This window comes from Cyphomyrmex costatus, unplaced genomic scaffold, assembly GCF_001594065.2.
Source record: "Cyphomyrmex costatus isolate MS0001 unplaced genomic scaffold, Ccosl1.0 scaffold2, whole genome shotgun sequence".
Lineage (NCBI taxonomy): Eukaryota > Metazoa > Arthropoda > Insecta > Hymenoptera > Formicidae > Cyphomyrmex > Cyphomyrmex costatus.
In genome coordinates, this window is record NW_017276038.1 from 572,445 (window position 1) to 596,889 (window position 24,445).

General features: G+C 35.3%; 1 protein-coding gene across 1 annotated transcript in view; it reads left to right on the top strand.

Moving 5' to 3' along the window:
• olf413 (DBH like monooxygenase olf413) overlaps positions 1-18,219 on the top strand; it is a 103,501-nt gene extending 85,282 nt beyond the window's left edge. Inside the window, exons 3-8 of the mRNA XM_018538931.1 lie at positions 3,824-4,018; positions 9,366-9,452; positions 13,387-13,572; positions 15,093-15,545; positions 16,470-16,663; positions 17,757-18,219. Coding sequence (XP_018394433.1) covers positions 3,824-4,018; positions 9,366-9,452; positions 13,387-13,572; positions 15,093-15,545; positions 16,470-16,663; positions 17,757-18,219 — 1,578 coding nt within the window. The remainder of the gene's footprint in view (positions 1-3,823; positions 4,019-9,365; positions 9,453-13,386; positions 13,573-15,092; positions 15,546-16,469; positions 16,664-17,756) is intronic.
• Positions 18,220-24,445: the final 6,226 nt, after the last annotated feature.

Consider the following 24,445-nt stretch of genomic DNA (forward strand, 5'->3'; position numbering starts at 1 on the left):
TCTGTTGAATTTAATTTAATGTAATTTATTAAGCATCGAATAAGATAAATGTACCAATTAGTGGACGTGATCTAATTATTAGATAAAATAACAAAGAATTTAAATTAAAAATTTTTAATGATATGTATGATTCTAAATCAAATTGTTATTTATAAAAGTTAAATGTTAAAAAATTAAGGCGAATTTATTTAGAATCAAATATAAATAAATTATCGAACTCTTAAAATTAAACAATTAATCACTCTAAATATTAATAAAATGTGAAAGTCAATCCGCAAGGATTTGCGTAAAATTTATTAAACAATCTTTTATACTAACATATTACATAAATTGATATACGAACGTTTCGACTCAATTCGAGTCATCTAGCGTAAAATTCTCAAATAAGATCAATAAATTTTAGGAAGACCTAGTGATTATTTAGAATCGTATGTATTATTAAAAGCTCAATATTCAAGATTCCTATCATTTCGCTGATACATTTGTCTTATCTATGTATATGTTATGAATCATTATGACACACCATATACATAAAAAAATTAAAACTTTAAAAAATGTTAAATTTTCTACATCTTCGATAAAAGATATCTCAATTTCTTATTTAATCCATCCCTCGATCTTCATATACATATTTTAGTTCAGTCATGCGCGGTCTGCGGCTTATCTGTAAATTTTTTGCGACCTGTCGGCGCCAAGTCGTAGCTGCAGATATAAAATCATATTTTCTTTTATGCAAATGAAATAAGCATTATACAATTCGTCAGTAAGATATTACGTCTTTCTGAAAATAGCTCTCTAAAAATGATCCAATAAAAAACGTATTTTAGTTTATATTTTATCCTATTAGTAAACGTGCAAAATCAGTCGATTAAGGATTAAAAAAGACAGTCTGCCATCCCACTTGAAAACATTCGCGTCGATACAGAAATTGCCTTGATTACAGACTTGCAAATTCAGCTGACAATAACTGTGTGTGCTTCTCATTTTTATTCCTGCCACTCGCGTCAATAAGTGACATTTTTTTTGGATCGGTTAACGAGCCCGTGTACGGTCAGTCCCCAATCAGGCGCGATTGTCCCGCAACGTGTAAGTGGCTTGCTTGTGTAAAAGCGACCCCAAGTTTGGCGCGGTTGGACACGTGTACGTTTCGCGGGCAACCGCGACAGGCGGACGACGGGACATTGCCGCTTGTATTTGGTATATATGGCTCGATCACCCTCGATGGTCGCCTTTCTTCTCGAGGGAGTGAATCGCGTATACCCGCAGCGCGACCGCAGATGATTGTCGCGCGCCAAAAGCAATCGACCCCCTCACCAACTTAGGGACCTTAGGGTATTGAAAGGCTTAAACCACCCTGGATAGTCATATAAATATAATCGAGTCCGGAGTTTTAATAACGGAGTTATTAAAAGTCATACGAGAAGAGAAAAACGCTTCACATCGTTGCTTTGTGTCAATTAATATACTTACATTTATATTAAATCATGTATGAAAATATATCTTCTTTTGTTTAAAAAAAGTGTTATCCCTCTGAATTACATTGGTAATAAAAAATTAATATATTTCCTCTTCTATTTTTCTAAAGTTTATAAAAATGGCTTAAAATGATTTGCCGGTGATGCAATTTTTGATCGTAAATTTTACAAAAGGTTTGATTAAAAGACGCAGTCAAGCGCGCAATCTTCAGCAGTGGACGTTTATTCGCGTCGTATATATGGGGTAACTCTTTCCAGAAAGCAGCAGTTTTTACGGTAACCTGGATACAAAGCCTTTGTAGCCTCTTTCCTCTATCGATATTTTTCGGCGGCAAAAAGCGGAAAACGAGACACTCGTTTGACTTATTTAATTTAATGTAATTTATTAAGCATCGAATAAGATAAATGTACCAATTAGTGGACGTGATCTAATTATTAGATAAAATAACAATTAAAGAATTTAAATTAAAAATTTTTAATGATATGTATGATTCTAAATCAAATTGTTATTTATAAAAGTTAAATGTTAAAAAATTAAGGCGAATTTATTTAGAATCAAATATAAATAAATTATCGAACTCTTAAAATTAAACAATTAATCACTCTAAATATTAATAAAATGTGAAAGTCAATCCGCAAGGATTTGCGTAAAATTTATTAAACAATCTTTTATACTAACATATTACATAAATTGATATACGAACGTTTCGACTCAATTCGAGTCATCTAGCGTAAAATTCTCAAATAAGATCAATAAATTTTAGGAAGACCTAGTGATTATTTAGAATCGTATGTATTATTAAAAGCTCAATATTCAAGATTCCTATCATTTCGCTGATACATTTGTCTTATCTATGTATATGTTATGAATCATTATGACACACCATATACATAAAAAAATTAAAACTTTAAAAAATGTTAAATTTTCTACATCTTCGATAAAAGATATCTCAATTTCTTATTTAATCCATCCCTCGATCTTCATATACATATTTTAGTTCAGTCATGCGCGGTCTGCGGCTTATCTGTAAATTTTTTGCAACCTGTCGGCGCCAAGTCGTAGCTGCAGATATAAAATCATATTTTCTTTTATGCAAATGAAATAAGCATTATACAATTCGTCAGTAAGATATTACGTCTTTCTGAAAATAGCTCTCTAAAAATGATCCAATAAAAAACGTATTTTAGTTTATATTTTATCCTATTAGTAAACGTGCAAAATCAGTCGATTAAGGATTAAAAAAGACAGTCTGCCATCCCACTTGAAAACATTCGCGTCGATACAGAAATTGCCTTGATTACAGACTTGCAAATTCAGCTGACAATAACTGTGTGTGCTTCTCATTTTTATTCCTGCCACTCGCGTCAATAAGTGACATTTTTTTTGGATCGGTTAACGAGCCCGTGTACGGTCAGTCCCCAATCAGGCGCGATTGTCCCGCAACGTGTAAGTGGCTTGCTTGTGTAAAAGCGACCCCAAGTTTGGCGCGGTTGGACACGTGTACGTTTCGCGGGCAACCGCGACAGGCGGACGACGGGACATTGCCGCTTGTATTTGGTATATATGGCTCGATCACCCTCGATGGTCGCCTTTCTTCTCGAGGGAGTGAATCGCGTATACCCGCAGCGCGACCGCAGATGATTGTCGCGCGCCAAAAGCAATCGACCCCCTCACCAACTTAGGGACCTTAGGGTATTGAAAGGCTTAAACCACCCTGGATAGTCATATAAATATAATCGAGTCCGGAGTTTTAATAACGGAGTTATTAAAAGTCATACGAGAAGAGAAAAACGCTTCACATCGTTGCTTTGTGTCAATTAATATACTTACATTTATATTAAATCATGTATGAAAATATATCTTCTTTTGTTTAAAAAAAGTGTTATCCCTCTGAATTACATTGGTAATAAAAAATTAATATATTTCCTCTTCTATTTTTCTAAAGTTTATAAAAATGGCTTAAAATGATTTGCCGGTGATGCAATTTTTGATCGTAAATTTTACAAAAGGTTTGATTAAAAGACGCAGTCAAGCGCGCAATCTTCAGCAGTGGACGTTTATTCGCGTCGTATATATGGGGTAACTCTTTCCAGAAAGCAGCAGTTTTTACGGTAACCTGGATACAAAGCCTTTGTAGCTTCTTTCCTCTATCGATATTTTTCGGCGGCAAAAAGCGGAAAACGAGACACTCGTTTGACTTTGGATCATCTTTTATGTTTCAGAACGACACGATGCAAGTGGTGTGGCAATATCACGTCGAGGAACTCTTTCCTCTATCGATATTTTTCGGCGGCAAAAAGCGGAAAACGAGACACTCGTTTGACTTGGATCATCTTTTATGTTTCAGAACGACACGATGCAAGTGGTGTGGCAATATCACGTCGAGGAGCCGGTATCAGCGGCCGGTATCTTACCTGATCACGGAGCAGTGCGAGGCTCGAGACCGTTGTATCTTGTGCAAAGAGACGCACAGCCCAGACGAAATTCGCGTAATCAGGAAACGGATCCACCTCTGAAGATCTGGGACATTCTGAACAAACAGGTGAGTCATACGGAGCTCTTTTCGTTTAGCATTTAAATCTTTATATCCACAAGATGTCCTGTGTGATAAAAATCATTTTGCGATACGATGAATATACGATCCAGAGATTCTGTCAAGATGAGTGCTTAATGAATGGGATAAACTAATAGAAGAAGGAAATATTTCGTTTCGCTCCAGATGTAATTAAAAGTGAGAGAGAAAGGGAGCAGTTGGTGCACATTGCATTTATTATGATTTGCGTTATTACGACGGCACGTGACAAGAAACAAGAACAAAGTTAATATTCATCCCGACCGCGGAGAAATTCGCGAGTGCGAACAAAGACGATTAAAGAGTTTTAATTAGAGTTCACGAAAGTGGATCTGCCATCGGCGTTGTGATATTGGACTCGATTTGTGCGAAGGGCAGATTCAAGCCCGGTTTCATTTAAGTATTTAAGATAACTAAAGTTACTTTATTCAACCTTCGTCGAAGAATCATCGTCAGCATTGTAAATCGTTATTAACTCAACATTAATTTTAAATCAAGAATATCTAGCTTCGTACTGAAGTTTTCTGAAAACTTGTAGTATAAAAGTAAAAAATTCCAAGAACTTTCTCTCTCTCTCTCTCTCTCTCTCTCTCTCTCTCTTTCTCCAGATTCTTGAAATGTTAAAAACTAATAATTGGTAACATTCAACACTCTTGATTTCTTTAAGGATCTATATGTATTACAGGTATTTTTTAACAAAATGAAAAAATTATGAAACCAATTACAGATTTTTTATACTGCAAAGTTTGTGGCGGAAATTTAGAACTCGAATTAAAAATTATATATATTTCAATAAGTTTTGGTATGTTTTAAAAAATTAATTGAAATAAAGTGAGAAAATTTTCATCTGAACTATAAAATTGCGTTGTTAAACATAAACATTGACCTTTTTTATTAAACTGTTTTATATTTAGAATTCATTTTTGTAGGAAAAGTATAGATCCCAGTCCCAGTCACTTTTTATGGAGACTGTACATCTTTAAGCTTTGAAAGTTGTAAAGTCGGGATTATCTCGTATCATAAACAGAGAACGAGTTAAAAGTATTCACGTACGAAACAGGGAGAAAAATTGGTTTTGCACGATCAGCGTTTTAATGTTTGTAGAGACGCGCGGCGAATTATTCGTTTATCCGGATCCGAGACGCGAACAAGCTTTTTCAAAGCTCTCTCTCCTTCTCTCTCTCTCTCTCTCTCTCTCTCTCTCTCGTCATACGGTTTTGTTTCCGTCATTCGCCGACACGTGTACAGGCCGTGCGTGCGTATGTACGTCGCGTGCGTGAAATGAATGATCGAACGCATTTAGCTGGGTGCGCGCACGACTGGATTTTTATCACGCGGCTGTGTTAGAAAGAGAGGCAGAGAAAGAGACACGGCATTGTGTGCCGAATTTATGACGACATAAATCTTAACCGGGTCACATCCGGCAAAAACTATTCGTTCATTAGCGTCGCTGGGTCGTAGATTACGAGGTCGGCGCTATCACCGAGAATCGGACAATGCTAATTCCACCGTCTGCCCTGGCGCTGTTTATAGTTTATATCGAGACCGGAATCGGGCCACCTTTGCGTATTACGCTCGTTGGCCCGCGAAAAAGTGCAAGATCATTCGCTGGACGTGCTGATAAACGACCCGGAAATGTTGACCATGTAAAATCGTTTGAGACAAGCAAGCGCCTAGCACGAAATGTATTCGCTCGTAAATACATTTCCAGTTTGTCGAATTTTACCATTTTTCGCGAGATTTTTGTGCCCGCTCACGTTACCGAGACTGCGTTACAATCACTGTAGTGGAATAATCGAGATAACAGGGCTATACTTTTTAGCTACATTTGTACGTTGCTTTTCGTCTTCTTTCCTTCTTCCAAGGAACAGTATACATATGTTTTTCTTTTACTTTAGTTGCAACTCGCAAGCAATGTAAAGAGAACTAAAGTAACTAATAGCGAATTCGGCAGATACGATCATTGAGTGCGAACTCTTTCAGTGCCACACATTCGGCTTGTACGCACTGTATCAGGGTGTTCAAAAAAATTGTCGTATTCGACAAATAAAAACTGACCCGGTGTGGTGCTGAATTTATATTCGGGCCAACACCGAATGAACTGAACGAGTTCAAGAAGTGGTGCACCGACGTTTCTGACAGTGCAGTTTGGCATAGCACCAAAGTAATTTCTGCACTCGCACCATGTGAGCGCAGAGTCAGTGCATATGTGCCGAATTCGCCGTAAGAAAACTTATGCATTAATTGCAGAGAAATTATTTCGCATTGTAGATATTAATGTTCCTAAAAATAAATTTTTTAGAGCTATAGAAAGTAATAGATGAAATCGTAATGAAACGTAAAGCATTCAAAATGTTTATCTCGCTCATTATTCACTCGAAATTTTTCTTCAAAATTATTTAATCAGTATTATTTATCCTCTTTCCAATTTTAGTGGCAAAATACTGAAATATATAAGATACGTTACTTTTTTAACTTTTTTAAGTTATTGATATGTTTTGACATTAATGTTTTTAGAGTATCACTGGCGTTATATTTTTATATTTTGACCTGCATTTCTTGTTCGAATATCGCGAGAAAGTTCGCTCTTAACTTAGTACGCAAAAGTTACCGAACGGTCGAGTAACTTTTGTATCGCGCCACGATGAATATGAATAGAAGAATAGGCACAAAGAAGACGAGGCTGATGAGGAATGGGTTTGCATTGCGCTACTCTTTATATTCTACGATATTCTCTTGTTTATCACAGAAGGATTGTTACTGGTTCGTTGATTTTTATATTCTCGCCACACATTTGCGAATATCATCATGTTTGTGTTATAACTCTCTTTGATGAAACATATTAAATTTATTTTAATAAATTTAGAATTAAACGTCAAACATGTACGTGATTATCACAATTATTTTATTGACTTATCGCAATAAATTATTCGAAGATTTAGGATTTTTATTTAACGTTAGATTATTAATTGAGTACAGAATTTTTCTTATTTAATTGGATTAACTCATGGAAGTTTCTGTATTTTATTTTCGGACACTTCACGTCACTTTGTCAACGTTAAAGAAGAAAGATCTTTTCGAAACGACGGAGACAGTTCGCGATGCCTGTTGGCGCAGAAATCGGAAATGCATTCGCGTGGTCCCTAAAAAGCTTTCAGTCGCCCCGGGGCGTCAGTCAACGTGCTCGACCGCAAAACAATAAACGCGCTCGTCCTTCCCGGTAATCTCGACATCGATAATTTCGCATAAGCGCGTGGGAGAATCCGCCGGCGTGGTTCGAGCGCTTAGGGCCAAGAGTCGATCGTCGAAAGAGGGAGAGATGCGCGAAAAAGAGAATTGTAATTTTCTCGGACGGTGTACGGTCGGTCGTCCATACGCCCCGCGGCGAACAGTTCGAAACGACCCACCAGCACCCGGCCTTCCCTACTCTCCCCTCGGGTCTCCGTATTTACCGAGATACATGGTAACGCCGAGCGTGGTTCCATTGATGCGCAAAATCTCGTACTCCACGAGTAATTCGGTAGAATCTGACTTGTAAATAGGAGATACATACAAGACAAGTAGCATAACTAACACTGGTACATATACATATTATTCTTATCCCGTCGCGTGGAGCAGGAAGCGTATAATTAACCAGATCACTTGCAAAACCGCTCAAGTTGTATAATTAGTTGTAATGAGAGTATCGTTGACGAACGCAGGTAAAACAGGTACACTGGAAAAAATACTAATTTTTAATAAATATTTGTTTCAATAGTTCTAAATAAATATTTATTAAATCTAAACTTATATTTGTTTGATATATATAAAATCTATTAATTTAACTTTTTCTTATTGAGTAAATATTTATTTAATATATAATATATAGTAAATATTGTTTTACTATAAGTAAATGCTTGTTTAATATCATTCAAAGAAATATACAATATGTATTAAAATTTAATACTTTTTTTCCGTGATTCTAAAATAAATTTAATCTGTTTTAACAAAAATTTATGGCAGAAATGATATTCTCAAATGTGTGAGAATGTAAAAATTAATGAACCAGTAGCAATCTTTCTAACAAACAGTAGAATATCTGAAGCGCAAGCAAGTTGTTATACCTATTATATCCCATGAAACCTATACACGCTTGACTTTTTTTTTGCGTTGGAGAAAGTTTATAAACTAAATATTTTTCATTTCACCATTTATAAATCTTCTACTCTACATGTCGAAATAATCGAGGTACATCGGTATACAATGCAGCCGGATATAGCTAAGCGTTGTCTACAATATTGCAAAGTACCATTTTGAACAATATGTGTTCGCGCGTAACAATACAGCCTGTGTATATCGAGCGAAACACGTAAAACAAGTAACGCAACTAACGCCGGTATACATGCAGTTCTTATTCTGTTATACGCCGAAAAACTCGCAACACGTTCGTGCACAATGCAGTCGGCCGTGCATGAGAACTGTGCAAAATAGTCGCGTGGCGTGGAAGGCGCCGCTTTGAGACAGGGCGAAATGGGCTCGTATATCACAAAAGCAACTTGCAACCTTGTTACGTAAGTCGCACGCGGCGTCGGAAAATATGGTAATGAATTTCTCGTATATATTTGCGTTTAACTGCTCTTACTCCGTTGTAACAAACCATTAACCTGACGTATGCATCAAGTAGCTAAGACTCCCCCGAATTTTCCCTTTTCCTTCTCGCTACTTATCCCCCCAAAAACTCTTTGTATTTATTAAGTGACAATTACTTTTAACAGAGAGATGAAAAATATAATATTTTCGAAACAATAAAATTGTAATGCGATAGGATAAGTATATTTATAAAATATATATAAAAATATTTTCCAATAATCTGTTTGATGTTTAACGCTTTGATTATATCTGATAAATGCCATGTACAATCCTATTATTTATATTTTATTGTACAATTTATTATTTTTAAATAACACATTTTGTTTTAATAGTAATATTTTCATTTCGTTTCAGTTCTTAATTTCAAGGTTTACAGTGATTTTATTAATTTGTGGTTTTGAGAATTTATAATGGAAATTTTAATTTTTTCAATTTGAAGATAAAAATATAAAAATGTATATAATACGTTCGTATATTTGTCCAACTTTAATTTACAATTTAGTTCTTTTAAAATGTATGTATTTCTTGTATATATCAGAATCGAATGCTGATAAAGTGCTACATTGATAGTTCTCCGTGACATCGATGCTAATACGAAGTATCAATGGTACCAATGTAGTGGCTCTATCCGTTAGTTTCTCATGGAATTATACTCGCTTAACGAAGTACCATTCGAATTGCTGTGCAGGTTCGTTTACCCATGGGGCAAGACATGCTGCTCTGGTGCCGTATCGTGAAGATTCCGAACATTAATCAGAAACACCACGTCGTGAAGGTGAGTTCCTCCAGGTATATAACCCGTTTACGGTAGCTCGCGCGCGCCCGCCGCTCTCCGACTTGATTAAAGCGAAGGTGGATGCTCTTGTAATGCCGAAGAAACTGCACGTCGAGTTTACCGACTTGCCCCTCCTATCTCCCTCCCGTCTCGTCCTCTCTTCCCTATACGGGAGTTATCTTCTGCCTCGCGTGTTTTCGCGTCTGAAGATGCAACATCTTCAGGTAGCCATCCGATAAATATGCCGTGCAAAATGATAATCTAGAGGTTACAATGTTTTGTACCGAGTGTTTAATCATGGTCAACGGTTTCTCTTTTAGAGATATTCTAATGTATACTAGAAAGTACTCCTAAAAAGAATTAATTTTAATTCACAATCTGTGGCATCTTTGTTGGTAGTCTCTTAAATAATATTTTTCGATTATAAATAATATTTCTCTTATATTATATATAACATTTTTTTTAAAACGTTAAATATTTTTCAAACATTTCGAAACATTAAAAATTTTATATTTTCGTCTTTATAATATATTTAGATTTTTCTTATATATCCCAGTCAAGAATATATTTTGATTGTTAGAAGAATTTTTATTATTCTTATAGTTATATATATATATATATTTTTAATGCTGTGTAATTAAATACAAATAATACAGTCATGAAGTTTTTTACTTAAAATTTGTACAATTATTTTTTATGACAAACACAAAAAATATGCTAAAATACTCGCGTGCTCGTTTAATTAAAAAAAGATTTTCGATTTGCGTGCCGAATGCAAGTCGATTGATCAATTCGGCTGTGAAACTTCATCATAAATGAACGGAATGGGCGGATCTGTATGATGGCAGGATCAATGCGGTAGGCAAGATCATTTCGCCGTTCCGGCCGCCGCGCCGGTTTTCACTACCAACAATGACAGATCGATGCACGAGATGTCATCGGTAAATGCGACAGTGACAAAGCAGCCGGTCATAAACCTTGTATTACTGCCGCATATCGATTCACGTTAGTATTATATAAAGATTCATTTTAATGCAGAGAGAAGCGCACGATTCTCCAAATCGCGTGTTAAAAATCGAACTAGCAGCGCAAGACAGGCAGTAAAAGTTTGCATATATTCTACGCTTTCATGAATTCAACGCGATATTTTATTGTCAACAGAATCTGTTACGTTAATGTTATCCAATTTATTACTACTGTTTCGTTTTTGCAATCAAAACTACAGCGAATGGAAATTCTGTTATGATTACCGACTTTATTGTACTTTTATATATACACTACTCAAAAAAATTAAAATATCACTTGTTCCACCCTGAAAAAATAGGTAAATTTTGAGATAGAATAACTGCGTCAAAAATCATTCTATTGAAATGTTTCAAATAGTATTTTAAAGTTTGAAATCTCTACTTTTCAGACTTCAAAAAAACGGTCTTACTGATATTTCGTGAAGTTACACAAACATAAATAAAAGTGCGTCAACCCAAAAATTTTTTACGAAAGCGAAGTTCCACGGAGCCAAGCAAAAATTGTGCACAAATACGGTTTACAGCTTTCGAAAGAGTAAATCTTTACCTTTAATTTGCTTGTTTATTGACCTCGGTACGATTTCTTTTCATCGAGTTATTCAACGTTGAAGTAAAAATGACCTTTTTGTTTCAACGTTGAATAACTCGGTGAAAAAATATCATACAGAAGTCGATAAAAAAACAAATTAAAGGTAAAGATTCACTCTTTCGAAAGCTGTAAACCGCATTTGTGCACAATTTTTAGTTCATGCGGTGGAACTTCTCAAACTTCGTAAAAAATTTTTAGGTTTGACGCACTTTTATTTCTGTTTGTGTAACTTCACGAAATATCAGTTAAACCGTTTTTTGAATTACCGGTCTGAAAAGTAGAGATTTCAAACTTTAAAATGCTTTTTTAAAAATCTCGATACGATGATTTTTGACGAAGTTATTCTATCTCGAAATTTGCCTATTTTTGCAGGATGGAACAAGTGATCCTTCAATTTTTTTTGAGTAATATTGTATATTATTCAGAGTTTATAATTTTTATTGTGTCTAAAATGATTCACTCATGATGTCTCAAATACTTTGTACGTTAATAGACATTGTACAAATAACAAATAATAGAATCTCATTGTACAAATAGATTGATGGATATGCAGTAATGAAAATATCCTTCCGTCTATATTCTGTCAAGAGAAATTGGTTTTAAACCGATGAAAATTACATAATTAGAAAAGGTATAATTACTTAAAACTTTTGATATGGAAGATCAGGTAAATGTTACCTCTTTGCTATAAATTCTATTTACGTACTCGCCTAATTTTAGTAGACTTTCTATTCGACGTGAATTTTATGTTAGCGAATAATTTGGACGAGATATTTCCTCAAGTAATTCACGTTTAACGCTTCTCGAGTTATATTCTTCCTTTCTCGTAAAGTATATGATAACTCAATAAAATCTCACCTAGTTATACATTCTATTCGAATTTTATTCAGTTATTATTTAACTCGATATAATCGCGTCCTATATATATTATGATTAAACCGCAAAATTAGAATAAGTAAATGATAGAATATAGATAATCATCATCGCGTTAGCTAATTTATGAAATTTTTTAATATATTTTATTTGTATATTTTTACACAAATGAGGAAAATTATCGATAAAAATGGGTCTTGGCCTTAATAAAAAGGTTCCGTGTGAATTTTACAATTTCTTGTAAATTTAAGTGTCTATAAAGTGCGACTTCAACGTATATATTCGTGATTAGTTTTCCGTATAAAAATAACACACTACTGCGAGTTCAAATATCATTTTTACATGTAAAATTAAATAACATACATACATATACTGAAGTTACAATTTCACAAACTTGGATTTGTAGTGCATTCAAATAAATAAACTATTCGTCGATTATTTGTTGGTCTCGAAACACTTAATATTATTGGTATATTTCTATTTTATTTGCTATTGTATTCTATTTTTTATTACTCAATCTTGTATTCTCGTTTCTCCCTCATCGTATTTCAGCTCTTGCTGATGTTTATATCCGCACCGGTGTTTCCGAATAGGGTGTTGGCTCGGCTGGCTGATATAGTTCGCTCTATCTAGCGTCGGTCGACCGACCGACACCTGAATCTCGAACTCGATCGGACGTGACCCAACTACGCGATGCGATTGCTCTGTGTTCCTATCACGGGTACGGAGGCGGAAGAGAGGAAGGAAGGGAGAGAGGAAGGAGAGACGATTAGCGTTTCGATTGCGATAACTCAAGCGCTTAAAACGCAGACACCCGCCTCCTCCTTCGCATTTTACCGAACTTTTATTGACGGAGCACCAAGGTATTTCTGAGGTTAACAGTCGAGTGAACTGCCGTTAACCGTGGTATATCGGCGGGTACCTTAATTTGTTACTCCTATTGAAAGGTAAACGTGCCGAAACGGCACGTTTTCCCAACGCGAGAAATACCACGCGTATCGACTTGAGCGTCGGCGACACTACTCTTTGCCAATTTTGCGCTCGAACAGCTTTCTCCAAACTGTTAGAACCGACGCTTATTAAAAGTGCGAAGTGCTTTCCTTTTCCTTACTGCTGATAATCTATTATCCACTCGATTCGATGAATTCAATTTAGTTCAGACATTCGCTTTGCTTTAAATCGAAACGACGATGCGTCACGAAACTTTAAAAGAAATAAAGAATCTTGCAAAATTCTTTTTTCCGTTCACGGAATTAAGTTATACAAATAAACGACACAATCTCCGCTCGAAGTTTGCGGCTTCTTCGGTCAATTCAGCATCGATTCTACTGCGATAAAAGTGTCAAGATGTACGTTGTTCTTGAGTTATGAACATGTTACGAACACGACCAAAATGCGCTCGACATTAATCCTCGTTACGAGCTTGTACGCCTGTTCTATATTTCAGTACGAACCAGTTATTCAACCGGGAAGCCACGAATACCTTCACCACATGAACCTGTACGAGTGCCGCGGAGATCAAGCCGAATTGGAATCCGCGGCAGAAACGACTGGAGGTTATGTCTGTTATGGTCCTAATAGACCCGCACTCCACTGCAACACGATCGCAGCCACTTGGAATCTCGGTTCTGAGGTACGTCAAAAACTTCGCTTACATTTATACGCCGAAGACTTCGACGTGAGCACTAAAGTGCTGGTAAGTTGTGTCGGTAGTCACAGAAACTATCTGCTGCACAAAATTTCAAAAACGCACGAAACACAGAAAACGAAATATAAATTTTTCGATTTATTCATTTTTACTGATTGTAATAATCATTAATTAAAATTCTTTAATGATTTTGTCAATAATGAAATTATCCAATTATTTTATCAAAGTCTTCAATTCGGTGTCAGAGAATAAAATAATTTAACAAATTGTTTTCAAATCTATATCCAGTTAAATTTTTTAATACTTTAGCAAAACTGCTCTTTTCTTTTATATATAAATTATTTCATTATAAAAATTGAACAAAACTTTATGTAAATGTTACGGAATGTTTTAAATTCATTGTGTTTTGTTTCTGTATAACTTTGATCACCAGAAGTATCCATTGACCCTTTACTATGTAAACTTGACTTTTCGTGAAATATTGCGCGTGATCGTGCAAAGCACGTTCAGAGTTTCGTGATAATTCCGAGTGCGGTGTAATGTATACCAATGTGAGAACATGAATATCGCAAACTTGTTTCTTCGTGGTTATTGGTAATACGAACGTCCTGTGAAATTGCAACCGATCGTAAAACGTGTCATCTCATATGTGATTCTCAATAAATGACAAAATAATACTAATAATATGACATTAATTGATACAACCCGTATTATATATAATTTTCAATAAATAATGTACTCTAAACATTTTTACTTTTATTTTAATGTTTACGTTTTAATTTTTAATACTAAAGCAATATGGATATTGATAATACAATATTATACTGTATTATATTCAAACATTTATCAGATTATTCAGATTATTTTCAAAAATAGTGACGATAATATTTTTCGCCAATCTGCATTTATAGTAAATTATTAAATGATTATTATTTGAATCTCATATATACAAAAAATAATAAATAAAATGTCCACTGTGGACGATTGATTGACTATAAACGATAGCGAAATGAGAACGACCTCATTTGCGTTTGAATATTTGGAATTAAAATAAAAAATCTTATTAGTAATGCAAACACGTTTGGTGCTAATGATCGAAATTATTGAGACTATATTAATAAGATTTCAAAATGTGTTCTTGAGGCTAGCGATTATACAGCACGATTATTCCCCGAATTGGGCGGATTATTATCTCGCTCATCATCGGTACCTGAAAATTAAAATTAATCGGGCATAATTCGTGAGTACATGCACGCCCAATAAGGAAACGAATTCCATGAGCGACAATTTCCATCGGGGGCCCGTTCTGATGGGTCGAGGCGTATATCGATTATAGCAGACTTGAAACGTCGCTGGGGTAGGGGGCGGGATCAGACCGGACCAGATCGGACGAGAACGGGCTCGCGATCAGAACCGGACCGGCGTATTCGCTGCTGGTCCTGTTTTTATTTACTGCCAGCTTCTGCATAATCCATCGTTTCCTTCTCTCTCTCTTGCCGCACCAGGGCTTTAATTATCCGCCGGAGGCCGGATACGCACTCAATCCGTACACGGGGCCGCGCTACTTCAAGTTGGAAACCCACTACACGAATCCGCAGCTGGACGCCTTCATCAGCGACAGCAGCGGTCTGCGTCTTCTCTATACCGATCGACTGCGCGCCCATGACTCTGGTATCCTCAGTGTTGGCATGGACCCGAACTGGCGGCATATCATACCGCCCGGTCAGCCCGAGGTGATCTCCGAGGGCCACTGCATCACCGATTGCACCGCTCGGTTCATACCGAACAGCGGCATTAACATGTTCGCCGTGATCATGCACACCCACCAGCTCGGCAGAAAGATCCGCCTGCGGCTGATCCGCGCCAGCGAGGAGCTGCCGCTGATCGCCGCCGACACTAACTACAATCCCAAGTATCAGGAGTATCGAAGGCTTCAAAGACCGGTCAAGGTGTACCCGGTAAGTACAGTCTTAACGTGATATGCGATGTACGATGTACTGCTTATAATACTACTGAAAGATAACGTTTTCCAATAGAATGGTGATATTTTTTTTTTTCTATTAAAGTATATATAATGAATAATAATTATATTTGAAAAGAAGATATCGAATATTGCGGGCTCAAGTGGTGTTATACAGATTTCATTTTAATCGTTATATCAAAATCCAATTTATTGGCTAATTTATTAAACTTACTTCATCCTCTCTGCAGCGCGATAGCTAATGCAATTATGAAATATCCCCGATTAACGGAAGAGGATCGCGAAAAGACTCGAGAAAAGAAACTCGAACTCTATCCGCTAAGATTTTTTCTTTGAAAATAATCCAAGATTATTCTTAAGCGTTTCGCGAGCAACTTACGTCTTCTACAGCGATCCTTTAATATATTCTTATTTTTCTATTCTGTTTCCGCGGTGTTGCACGCTTTTCGTTTACTTGCCGCGAACATATTTCTAGCTATATTATAACCCGTAGCACGTATCAGAAAGTTTATGAGCTTGTTATAAAGTTTATTAACGTGCAATAAGTATAGCTTTGATCACGTAAAGTGCCGACATGCTACAGATGCAGGGCATGAACCTGAGTTTAATTGTTTGAACGAGCTCGAACAGGGTGGTCTTAAACGCGATTACGTGTTAACATAAAGTAAAAATAATTATAATAAAATTGAATTGAAGAGTAAGATCATTGAAAATCCATTACAATAAAGTATCGATATATGCATTGCGATTTTGCGATATCAATGCAAAATTTCACACTTCCACGTGTTATCACTATTTTTTAAATTGTTTTGTTAAGTTGATAATATATCGGAAGTTTTTAAAATTTTAAGATTCTTCGTTCAACTTGATGTTCACGTTAGATGATCTTTTTATGTTTCAGGGGGACCATTTAATCACCGAATGCACGTACTCGTCCGTATCTCGTACGGCCATTACGCTCGGTGGCCAGGGAATGAGAGAAGAAACTTGCCAAGTGTCCATTCTCTATTATCCTCGTATTGAATTATCCCATTGTTATTCATTGCCTTCGCTAACGACGGTGCTGCACAGCTTGGGAATCCAGAGATTAATGCAGTAAGTGACATTTTTTTACAAATTTATAGGCGTTTACGTCAACAAAAAATCGTATGATAAGATTATATGAAGTATCTTCATAGTTGAGAAAATAAGGAATGCTAGATATATTTTATATATTCTTAAACTTTTTGTAAGATTTCAATGGTATTTGAATTAATTGATTAATTAATTGTCGTCTAAAATTTATCTCAGACGTAAATTGTTTTACAATTTCTTACGTAATTGTATTTTAATTCATTTTTATCTCTTATTTTATCGTTATTATAATTTCGATTGGCAAATCGTTTATGCGGATGAGAGGAAAGTTGATAATGTAGTAATAGTTGTTGCATGTTACTGTCAATTTATATGACTCCATGTAAACGATGATCGTTCGACATTTTGATTAATCTAAATTAGTTATTAAGAACAACACATTACGAAAGTGCCAGTCGTTATTGACTCAAGGAGCGACAGACATTACCTCTCATCTGACATACTGGCTATTGCTAAGATACGAAATTCCTCGTAAATAATTCTTGATAAAATTTCCAAAGTTTATCGTTCTTTGTTCCGATGTTTATAATCAAAAATTTAATAGTATAATATATACCTATACATTTAAAATATAATATGTAGATAAATAACTACGGTATTCATTTTTATAAATGAAAAACCTACACGTAACATAATGACTAAATTGAAATATAAAAAATATAAATGTATGAACGGAAACATATATATATGTGTGTAAAATTATGATCGCATACTATTTGTAATTATACTGTTTATTTCACCCCTCCCGTTTTGATGTCAAGTAGTGCCCACGATAAGAGTTCTCAATGAGATGAATCAAGAAATGGGAGCTTCCTATATTTTGTGTGGTCCACCAATTTCATGTATAAATCACATGTATATATAAATTACATAATCGTATAATGCTCATAGACAGTAAGCATACATGTGCATAGGCAGACCAAACAAAGTTCAGAATTATTCTTATCTCTTTCTTATCACATACAAAATACTTGATATAAACAATCTAGTTATAAAAATCTGTGTGAGAGATCAGACATTGTTATTTTACGAGATACTTAAATTTTTGGCGTAGGGCTTCCAGTCCGGTGATGATTCAGGAGCCCGCGGACCTGAAGGGCATGACGCTCGAGGAACGACTAATCAGCTACGACTGGGACGAGAATTTCCGAAACTTCCAGGATGTCACTCGAAGTGGCACGTTTAAACCGTTATGTGCCACTAATAAAGGCGCTCTGGCCGCAACAGAAAGCATGGAGGTACACTACCCACGCATCCTCAGACCCTACGAGGAAGTGAGTGTGCCCTGTGCGAAGAAGCCATTGAGAAACAAATTATCGATGTTGTTGAGCGAGGACGGCGATATTGGTGAGCCCGCTGATCCTGACAACGCAGTCGAGCGGGGTCAATTGGTGCGTAGTAAAGTGTCCCGCAGCAGCGACGCGGGTCCCACAGCTGGTAGTTCCGGCGGTCGTACAGTATCGGCGGCAGTGATCCTGGCGGTCGTCACTGTTGTCGCCGGCGCTGCATTCAGATGAACATCCTCGCCAGACGAACGATCGTTCAAATACACTCGGATCTAGGATCGCCTTAATGATCATTCATCGCGATCGAATGGCGGATCGAGCAACAACAGCAAGTAGCAACTGGCGCATGCATATGTTCGCGTAAGTATACGCCAATCTCAGCAACGCGACACAGGCTTATATAAATGTTATTGTTCTCCAACCACAAGCGCATTTCCGGGAGCGTATTCAACTTTCGGGTAATTTGAGCGGTGGGCTCTTTTTTTCGAAGCAGGGTAACTTTTCCGGCATGACTAGCGACTGGCGCAATCTTCGTCGTGTACCATATCGTGTTTCATACTGATAGATAATGAAAGTTACTGCCATTCGTTACTCCGATACTGAATAGTGAAATGTTTAAAGTGAGGTAATCGAAGCTAACTCGAGATATATTTAATTTGAGAATGCTGAATGTGCTCCAAAAATTTTTGCCAGAATTTAATTTAGTTTAACGGTTTATATTTAGATTTTGTTGAAATTCATATTTAAAAATTGAATTTATTTAATTCCTAAAATAAGCTGTTCATAAATATACTTGCAACATGCGTGTATCGCGAAGAATTCGCCAGCCTTAGTCGAGAATGTCGAATTCCTGCGAGAGGAAGAGAAGAGGAAAAATTGCAAATCACCATTCGATTCGGTGTAGATGTAACCTATATACACATATTTATCATAGAAAATGTAGAAAAAAAATTACCGAATCCATGTTATCTCGACTTATAGGTGTTGAAATAAAATTATAGTAATTTTATGGAGGCATGTCATCGAAAATATCTCATTCTCATATGGTGTTCGATTTTATCCGTACAAGAAATGTTAACTCTCTCTTTCTTAGTACATGGCTGTATTAAGAAATATTAAAAATAAGGATAAGATAAAAGTATAAATCTAATAAAAAATGTATATTTTTTTATGATTTTTGAATTAAATTAAATTTAATTATCTCACTTGTCTTACAAAGAAATGGCTCTTTTGAAGAATTAACCTGGAAAAAGCTCTCCGTTTCACGTTTATCTCAAGGCAAATAATTCTACGAAAGTTATTTTCAGAAGAACCTTCATATACAAAAAGTGTATTAGATGTATGATATGGAGTTATTATTGTGCTGCATTTATTCAGAACGTTCTTCAAGTATTATAGACATTTTTTTATGTTGTTTAAAGTTTTTTTTTACATCGAGTTTTCAATTTTTTAATTTCGTTCTCGATAGCCTTTTGGAACTACACACGATTTTGAAACTCGAAATGACGATAATCAAATATTCATCTCGACATTTAAAAATCGTTCAGAAAGGAGAGAGTTAATGACTGGCTAACCGGAAACCGGATGTGCGGCATATTAATTTTCGTACGCGGTAAAACCGAGCACGAGAGATCGGATCTATCCTGTTCTCGTTTCGCGATCGGCTTTTCTCTTTCGCGACTTCCGTTCGCGCATATATACCATTGTTATATAACAGAAAATTTTTTGCGAGCAGTACTCTTCGAAACACGGTAAAAGCGGAAGTCCCACGCTCGAAATATCTATAAATTGTCGTGACAGTTTTTCACTTGAAATTTATATTATTATTTATATTCGGGACATTTGCATTTACCATATTCGAAGTACGCTGTTGCAAAAAGTCTATAATGTCCCGCGTGCTCGCGTAGAATTACTATAGTGGGATATTTCTCGGATACGAATACATCGACTCTGTCGTACTGTAGCTGCAGCACATTAGGAATCAATAAGTAATGCAAATTGCGATGGAAATGAATAACACGAGAACTTCCTTGTTCTTTATATACTACACATTCAATGCTTCGATATATTGGTTCACAGTAATAATCAAAACTTCAAAGACATTTTATATATATGTATTATAAGAAGGGACCTATAAATAATTCTGTTTTGTGTAAACTTATTTTTAAAATTTTGATAAAATGTAAAGGAGAAATGAATTAAATATATTGAATTATGAACTGCGATTATAATTAATAAATAAGATATTATGAAAAATTATAATAATAAAATCAAGTAACATTTTATTTTTAATAATAACTTGTAATTAAGAGCTAAACTTTATTGTAAAATGTTGTAAATATTTATTATATTTATATGGAAGATAATAATCGAAATCATACGAGTTCGTTTCATACAAATGTATTTCCTATCATTGAATACGAAAGTGACTAGAAACTGCACTATTCATTTATACTTTAAATTGATTAGTTTATTTGCGATGACATTGCCTGATAAAGTTGCTGTTCATTGTCGTTGCATATGAGTCATTTTATCACCATCGATTTTGAGACACTGCCTTGCCACTCCCACATGACTCAAATCTACTTTAATTTTAAGTTGCATTAAAATGTATCTATTCCATCTTGATAGGTGGAATAGATAACATTTAATAATGAAAGCAATGGAAATACCGTTTGATTTTTTTACGTACGACTTCTTTGACTGATGATTTCGAACGAGAAATATCCTAACAAATTTTCGTCGATAATTATTATCGACAGAGTTGAATATTAATTTAAAACTTCTTTCGAGTAATCGTAAGAGTTTAATTGTTGGCTGTTTATTTACTGTTCGAGAACCGGGCGAGACGTCGCGATTTTCGCGAAAGAACGTTTCGTGAATTTATTTTTTAGGATACGACTTATATGCTTTCGTCGAAGTTTTTCCACAGTGTAGTACACTTTCCAATTTAATTTAAAGCTTTGTAATTGAATTTTATTTGCTAATAAAATAATTATATACATAGAAGATATGATTAAATTATTGAAATTTGAAAAATATATTATATAACTTCCAAGTTACATGACGTTAAAGACTTGCTGATAAATTTATATAAAATGCAAATTTATAGATATAATTTGCACTTTCTTGTGAAAGGGAAAATATAAGATCGAATCAAACTGAAGAAAGTTAAACAAATCGAATGAGATCAATATTTTTATGACAACACTTTCATCCAAATTTCAATAATTTTTTCATATCAACTTTTAACAAAAAATTAATTTAGAAAATTAAAATTCTGAAAGTTTTTTTTGGTTTTACGTAAGGAACATAAGCCTGTTATAATAAAAATTACTCGTAAAATTGCTCGGAAAGCGTTTGGGAAACACTGTTCTTGACGACTTCGGCGGTCACGCAATAAATATGTGCGCGCGCTTCACTACGTCGTGCTCGCACGGTTCTCGCCGAAGTCTGTATATTTTGTTAACTAGACTGTAGCGATAAAGGTGCATTTTTTACAAAGGTTGTATAAGCATTGGTTGATTTGCACGCGATGGTAATTTTGTGCGAGAGAATCTAACAACGTCTCGCTATCAGAATCTTATTTCGTAATCTCTTTCGTTGAAGCGTTTTACGAAAGGGTGTGTTACTTAACCAACGTTTATATCTAACTATATAAATGGATATGTTATATATATATTATATTATACCCGCGACGACTCTTTGTAACATTCTGTACAGTTTATTACGTGTAACGCTATTTACGCGTGCTTGTCAACGTCCGTTGTCGTATATATGGACGGTTATTTATTTTTTATTTAATGTATAAAGCGATGTAACTTGCGACTTGACATATTTCTCATTGTTGCGTACACACATTCATACAACACGCGTACACAGATACGCACTTTCGAGATTTTGAACAAGTCCAACACACACGGGGACACTCGATTTCAGGATAAATTGTGTGATTCTTATTAAATGTATTATATATTCATATTAGGGATATCGAAGAGTAATCGATATGCGCTTGAATGCACGATAATTTACGATTGCTCAACGTTATAAGCTAAGTTATCATTTATAGATTAGATGTAAATTCAGCGATTTTGTAACAATTGTATTTTTTTATAACAAAGTTATTCAATTTTACCAAAGTTCTCTGTTTATTTTCTGTTTACTGATTAATTAATATAATTACTATTACCATTATAAAATCGTTATTATTATCCGCATCCTTCAATCAGTTGCACGAAACAAATTAATATAGATGACGTGCCTAGTAAACTCGTGAACGTTCTCAAGGGCCAAACGAACGTTTTGAACGATACGATCTGCATGGCGATTTGCATTCGATTCGAAAGCTTCTCCTGATAATTTCCATTTAAATGACTCTCGACTCGGATTTGTTCTTTATTCTACCTCATTTCGAAATCAAACGAAACGCTAGTGTCCCTAAACACGCGCTGTTACCGATTTCAATTTTGCACCGATATTAACAGAAAAAAGAAAGAAAGAATGGAGAGTTTTGTTAGCTAAAATCAAGTTGAAATTTTTTTCATCGAATTCGATGTTAGATCGAAAAATATCTCCTCCATCCCCCTTCTATATAATGTAGATGTGACTAATCGGTATCGGACACGTATTAGGTACGTTTACAATTTAATATTAACTGATAAATGTCATAAGAGAATCTGTGTGTGTGTAGAGAAGATCTTAGTACAATCGAATGGCCGTATTTTAACCCTTGAGTAGTCGGGATTCTCGAGTCAATGTCTCGTAATATATCATTTAGTAGCATAACATATTTCTGCAAGCAAAAAAATTGAATCTGTGAAAAGAGGAACCAATTATAAAATTATGTTATCGAAGCACATAATAAATGACTTTACAAATGTTATTTTTATGTTCATAATTTTTTGGAAAATTATATAATTATAATTCATACCACATAAGATACACGGACTTCGATCGTCATCGACTATTTAAGGGCAAATAACGCGAAAATCATTCATTCGTAACCACGCTGTAATTATCGAGTCGAAATTGCTGAGAACTGCAGTATACATTGCTTCACAAATATTTTGTTCCGATTGGACCCGGTTCAACGGCGTGAATGCGGGGAACTATATCCTGGCAATAGAAAACGATCGGCGTTGCCGGACGATAAATCCGCGTATGACGTCACCTCCTAACCGTGCTCGATGGTACTGTACGTAGTTATTTGGCAAACTATTTTCGATAACTCGTAGCACGTCGAACAATTATTACGCAAAAGGGACGATCTCACCGCAGCGTTTTTTCCGATAACCAGTTATCCGCAAGCAGGCGAGTTTCTATCGCAGAGTTACTGAATATTTCCGAGAAATTTGTTCGTTTAAAATGGAGCGCTCATATCGACGGTAAGTTCGTACAGAATACATCGCGATTCGAGCGTTTTGCCCGAGAATGCGAGCGCGGGAAAAGTTTTTCCTGGGGAAGTCACAAATGCTTCAAATTTTCTCTTTCACAAAGTAAGATTTCTTTAAATGAATAAAATTATCGAAAGACTAGGTACTCACTATCGATGGGATCCGACTGAATTATTATCTGACACATTGATCGCGACACAATTTTCTCGATGGTGACCTCACGCTCAATAATACAATCCGTATTTAAAATATTTGTAACTCTGTTTATTTTCTGTTTACTGATTAATTAATATAATTACTATTACCATTATAAAATCGTTATTATTATCCGCATCCTTCAATCAGTTGCACGAAACAAATTAATATAGATGACGTGCCTAGTAAACTCGTGAACGTTCTCAAGGGCCAAACGAACGTTTTGAACGATACGATCTGCATGGCGATTTGCATTCGATTCGAAAGCTTCTCCTGATAATTTCCATTTAAATGACTCTCGACTCGGATTTGTTCTTTATTCTACCTCATTTCGAAATCAAACGAAACGCTAGTGTCCCTAAACACGCGCTGTTACCGATTTCAATTTTGCACCGATATTAACAGAAAAAAGAAAGAAAGAATGGAGAGTTTTGTTAGCTAAAATCAAGTTGAAATTTTTTTCATCGAATTCACATTTTTCGATGTTAGATCGAAAAATATCTCCTCCATCCCCCTTCTATATAATGTAGATGTGACTAATCGGTATCGGACACGTATTAGGTACGTTTACAATTTAATATTAACTGATAAATGTCATAAGAGAATCTGTGTGTGTGTAGAGAAGATCTTAGTACAATCGAATGGCCGTATTTTAACCCTTGAGTAGTCGGGATTCTCGAGTCAATGTCTCGTAATATATCATTTAGTAGCATAACATATTTCTGCAAGCAAAAAAATTGAATCTGTGAAAAGAGGAACCAATTATAAAATTATGTTATCGAAGCACATAATAAATGACTTTACAAATGTTATTTTTATGTTCATAATTTTTTGGAAAATTATATAATTATAATTCATACCACATAAGA